The sequence below is a fragment of the Rhincodon typus genome, chromosome 2 (genome assembly GCF_021869965.1).
Source record: "Rhincodon typus isolate 14 chromosome 2, sRhiTyp1.1, whole genome shotgun sequence".
Lineage (NCBI taxonomy): Eukaryota > Metazoa > Chordata > Chondrichthyes > Orectolobiformes > Rhincodontidae > Rhincodon > Rhincodon typus.
Window position 1 is genome coordinate 129,347,294 of NC_063333.1, and position 5,566 is coordinate 129,352,859.

Genomic DNA, 5,566 nt, shown 5'->3' on the forward strand with positions numbered 1-5,566 from the left:
CCTTCGCCTCCACCGCATCTGCTCCCAGGATGAGGCATTCCACTCCCGTACGTCTCAGATGTCCTCATTTTTCAAGGACCGCAACTCCACCCCCCGCAACCCCCCCCCCCCCGCCCCCAGTGGTCGAGAACGCCCTCGACCGTGTCTCCCGCAACTCATCCCTCACACCCGCTCCCTGCAATAACAACCAAAACGGAATTCTCCTCGTCCTCATGTACCACCCCAACAACCTCCGGATCCAACGCATCATCCTCCGACACTTCCGCCATCTGCAATCCGACCCCACCACCAAAGACATTTTTCCCTCCCCACCCTTATCTGCCTTCCGGAGGGACCACACTCTCCGTGAATCCCTTGTCCCCTCCACACTCCCGTCCAGCCCCATCACCCCCGGCACTTTTCCTTGCAATGGCAGGAAGTGCTACACCTGCCCCCTCACCCCCATCCCAGGCCCCAAGAAGATTTTCCACATCAAGCAGATGTTCACCTGCACATCTGCTAATGTGGTATACTGTATCCGTTGTGGCCTCCTCTACATCGGGGAAACCAAGCGGAGGCTTGGGGACCGCTTTGCAGAACACATGTGCTCGGTTCGCACTAAACAACTGCACCTCCCAGTCGCGAACCATTTCAACTCCCCCTCCCATTCCGCAGACGACATGTCCATCCTGGGCCTCCTGCAGTGCCACAATGATGCTACCCGAAGGTTTCAGGAACAACAACTCCTATTTCGCTTGGGAACCCTGCAGCCCAATGGTATCAATGTGGACTTCACAAGCTTCAAAATCTCCCCTCCTCCCCCTACCGTATCCCAAAACCAGCCCAGCTCATCCCCGCCTCCCTAACCTGTCCTTCCTCCCACCTATCCCCTCCTCCCACCTCAAGCCCCATCCCATCTCCTACCTACTAACCTCATCCCACCCCCTTGACCTGTCCGTCCTCCCTGGACTGACCTATCTCCTCCCTACCTCCGCACCTACACTCACTTTTTATTGGCTCCATCCCCGCCTCTTTGACCGGTCTGTCTCCTCTCCACCTATCTTCTCCTCTATCCACCTTCTATCCGCCTCCCCCTCTCTCCCTACTTATTTCAGAAACCCCTTCCCCTCCCCCATTTCTGAAGAAGGGTCTAGACCCGAAACGTCAGCCTTCCTGCTCCTCTGCTGCTTGGCCTGCTGTGTTCATCCAGCTCTACACCTTGTTATCTTAGATTCTCCAGCATCTGCAGTTCCTACTATCAGTAAAATTGTTTACATCTCTTATTGGTTAACAATTGCTTTGTAAGGAGATTTTTAAATGTTGCACAGAAATGAAGGTATTACGTTCATGGTTTAGTGGTGAAGTAAAGCATTGTTGTTTAGTGCCCATTAGATAGGGGAGATATGTACCTTAGATAATGACATGAGTGGCCGAAGGAAATGATTCTGGTGAGTGGTATTGGATTCTGCTGCTTTAATAGTCTGATAGAAGAGACTCATGTCTTTAGGTTTTTCCAGTTCCATTACTGCAACTGAATGCACATGTGGGTTGGCTTCAATCTCACATTGTTTTCACAATTAATGTAACATCTGATCTTAATACATGTGTATTTCTTCATCAACTAACATCTGGTATTTAAGAACGTTTCCTCATAACGTTCTATAATGAAACTAATCATAGGAATTAATAATGTAAACTTGCCACAATACTCTTTCCTTTCTCCCCCATCCCTTCTTGAAGGGTCTGTAGTTCCAACTGTGGCAGGAATGGCAAGTTTAGGAAGGCGAGTTCCCACCCAGCTGTGCTGATAGCAATTTATAACGGAAATATCAAATTAAAGAACATCTTGAATTTATATGGTGCTGTTATGGGCTCAACTCATCCAGAAGCACTGTACAGCCAATGAAATGCTTTGTGAACAACAGCTGCAATTGTTATTTAGGAAATGCATCAACCAGTTGTGCATAACTGCAAGGCTCTGCCAAACGGCAGAGTGATAATTACTAGTTTATTTTGTTTGCTGATGGTGGCACAGTGTTCAACATGGGCACTTTTATGTCCACCTGAGAGAACAGAAGGGGCCATGGTTTACCATCTAAAAGACAGCACTACTCTGTGTGGTACTCCCTCAGTGCTGTACCAGACTGTAATCCTAGATTCTTGTGCTAAACTTTCTAGGATTGAATTACGTCTGCATGATCTGCTGATTCTCTTCTGCCTTCTAACCTGTTTAGTTTGAAGATTACATTCGATCTTGATTCTTGTTATGCAGTCATAAGGAAACCGTGTAGCTATTTTCAGTAGTTTCTATTAAGGTTGCATTTCCAGAAATAAACTTCGAAAAATGCCCATGGGAAGTACAAAATATTGTAAACATTGGATGATATATTCTGATCTTGAGCTGAGACCTGTCGCCAAAGACTAAATTGCTGAAGTATTGAAAACACTTCTCGAAAATGAATTCAAGTTTATTCTTTACATTGTTTCTTCTGTAGCCATTTCTAAGTTTGTTACACACATTCATTAGGAAGGTGGCAATATATTAAGTGTTGTTCAGAATTTGTATATTGCTTAAGTGATTAGATTGCTTTGCTTTATTTTAGGGTTCTAAATTTCTTCAGCTCAAAAATCCCTGGAGTCATTTACGATGGAAAGGCCGATACAGTGATAAAGATGAGAAAAGCTGGACCCCAGCTCTCCAGAAGTATTTGAACTTTGATCCTAAAACCGCACAGAAGTTTGACAATGGTACTTCAGTCTCCTGTGGTATTGGGAGTATGGCACTTTTCATACAATGGTTTGCCCTTGTTTTTAGTATTAACACAACAGTTTTATTTCTTTATTGTTTATGGGACTGTCCTTATGTCTTACATAGTGCAGATTTTCTTTTGTAGCATTTGAACATTAAGGGTTTCCTGAACGGAAGCTAAAGAAGAAAATCATAGCGGGACTGCATGTCCCTAAAGGAGCTTGTCCAATGTTCTGCCCATTTACATCAGTGGATAGAAATCTTAAACAGAATTTATCTGATCCTTCTTGCCTTCCTTCCCTCCTTCTGAAACCCAATACTCAGATAATCTGCCATAAGTAACGATACTAAGTCCAAGGATCTGAAGCAGTACAAGTTGCCAACAGTGCAGTTCGTTATTTTGTTCAATATGTCAAATTGAAATTGGCGATGGCATTCTTTATGAATTCTTGCACGTTACAGGAATATTTTGGATCAACTGGGAGGACCTTTGCCAACATTATGATGTTATTTACCTGAGCTGGAATCCTGCACTGTTCAAAGAGTCAACCTATATTCACAGGTTAGTCAACAAGGGTGCCTTGCAAAGCTTAATGTCTTTTGTTTGAGGGTAGTGCCTGACCTTCTATGCACGAAGTTGCGCATTGATAGCGAGTGCAGTGTTAAAGTCTTGCCTGCCACTTGAGATTGGCATCAAAAATCTCATGCTGTGGTTTACAGCAGGTCTAGGAATTCTCTCAGCTACCTGGTTAACATTCAGTGCAACTCCACCAAATCCAATGGCAATTTCCCCTCGTTTACCAATTGTGAAATGTTGCAGCTTGTAAGTTTTTTTTGGATACTTTTAGCCATAAAGAAAATAGTAAAGCCTAAAAAGTAATTTTGAAGTGTTTTAAGACTTTTTAAAGTTTGGTATGAGAACGTGGGTGGCTCTGGCAAGGCCAGCAAATTTTCGCGAGCCTCCAGTTGTGCTGAAAAGGTGGAGAGCCTTCTCAAACTGTTATAGAACAAGGTAGTCATTCTGTGTAACAATTGGATATAATTGAGTGTTTTGCTAGACTATTTCAGGCAGTTACGATGGACTTGAAATGTTAACTTTATTTCGTTCTCCACAGATGCTGCTAGACCTGCTGAGTTTCACCAGCACTTTGTATTTTTATTTTAGCTCTCCAGCATCTGCAAGTATTTTGGTTTTATCCTTTTGTCATGATTGCTGTATTCAAGCAATGTCATTTCTTTTTAACAATCTAGAATAGTCTCCATGTAAACAATTCATTCCTCTGGTTTTACAGTAAAGTATTTTTGCTGAGATTTTTCATGAGAATCTGGCAAATGAATTCCTCCATGACCTTCAGGGACATTTTCTATTGACAATATTAGTTAATAGTGTGGTGATCTTATTATATTAAAGATCCATAAATCATGTTTTTTGTGACTAGCGTGGACCAATCCGATCCAAATAATCTTTTATTTTATTGCCTACTTCTAGTTTTAACTTTTTAAAAAAAAGACTTCTTTATCTCTTTTTTAAAATTCTGTACCTGACACAAATTACCTCTTCCCTCCGAGCTGACCTTGATTACCCCTTCACAGCACCACCCCAGATCTCTGCCTTTCAAGTGTACTTTTAAAGTTCTGGCCGTTTTGACTAACATACTGGTCCAGCTGCTTCTTATTGACTACTCCATTTTGCTTGCCTCATTTTTCTGTTCTCATCCAACTGTTCCTCTGCCTAGCTTGCACCCTGCATTACAATGAACAAAGCCATGAAAAGATCAGCTATTGTTTATGTAATAACCCATGAGTAACTTGCATTTCAACATTGTCGGCCATTTATCACTGGTAGGTTTAAAACGGCTGCCTAATTCTTTTTTTTCACGTTATATCACAATAGTATTGTCTTGATAGCTGAGGCAATGTGAAAGATATTAGGGATGTGGTAGCTTTGTATGCCATTGCATTAAGGTTTGCAGATTTTTCTGCAGTGGTGAATTCTTCATCTTCACTGGTCTGGTAATGTGAGACCAGGTTTTTTCTTAATTCACTGGTGGGGTATGTGCATCACTGATGAAGTCAGCACTTATTGCCCATACCTACCTGCTCCTGAGAAGGAGTGGTAGGGTACTGCTTTGAGTTGCTGAGTGTATCTTGCACATGATACAAACTGCAGCCTTGATGCGATTGTGGTGTGAATGTTTTAAGTCTCAAATGAAGAATGAGACTCAATTAAATCATTGGAACTGGTGTAGGAGCAGGTTTGCAACCTGTTTGCAGCCCTGCCTGAGAATTTTCTCCAGCAAAAGTAGTATATCACATAGAAAAGAACTGGAAGTTGAGCAAATCCACTTGACTGCAAGATCCATGGATATTGTGAACCCGTAAGACTTTGTTTACGTTATGAGCACGACTCAGAGAAAGGTATTTTTATTCTTATTCCCCTAGTACTTGGGATGCAAAGCAAGGGCCTGTGAAAGATGCCTACAGCCTGGCTAACAATCCGCAATACAAATTGGAGGTGCAATGTCCACAAGGTGGTGCTGCAGTTTGGGTTCTACTGACTAGACACATTACTGATAAGGTAAGTAGGCAGTAGAGGATGTTGAGACATTTGATTACCTGGCCTAGCTTAGTTAAATCCTAATATGTATGGCACCTTAATCCAAATGTTAATTGGAACATCTGAAAGGCATTCCTATCTGTTCTGACTGTAATAAGGTGTAGAGCTGGATGAACACAGCAGGCCAAGCAGCATCAGAGGAGCAAGAAGGCTGACGTTTCGGGCCTAGATCCTTCTTTTTCTTTATACATTGTATGTATTACTTTACTGGCCCGTTAGAA

The 5,566-nt window shown here is 42.6% G+C and overlaps 1 protein-coding gene across 1 annotated transcript in view; it reads left to right on the forward strand.

Annotated features, from left to right (window-relative positions):
• capn7 (calpain 7) overlaps positions 1 to 5,566 on the forward strand; it is a 31,891-nt gene that overhangs the window by 22,541 nt on the left and 3,784 nt on the right. Inside the window, exons 13-15 of the mRNA XM_048608994.1 lie at positions 2,583 to 2,727; positions 3,191 to 3,290; positions 5,171 to 5,306. Coding sequence (XP_048464951.1) covers positions 2,583 to 2,727; positions 3,191 to 3,290; positions 5,171 to 5,306 — 381 coding nt within the window. The remainder of the gene's footprint in view (positions 1 to 2,582; positions 2,728 to 3,190; positions 3,291 to 5,170; positions 5,307 to 5,566) is intronic.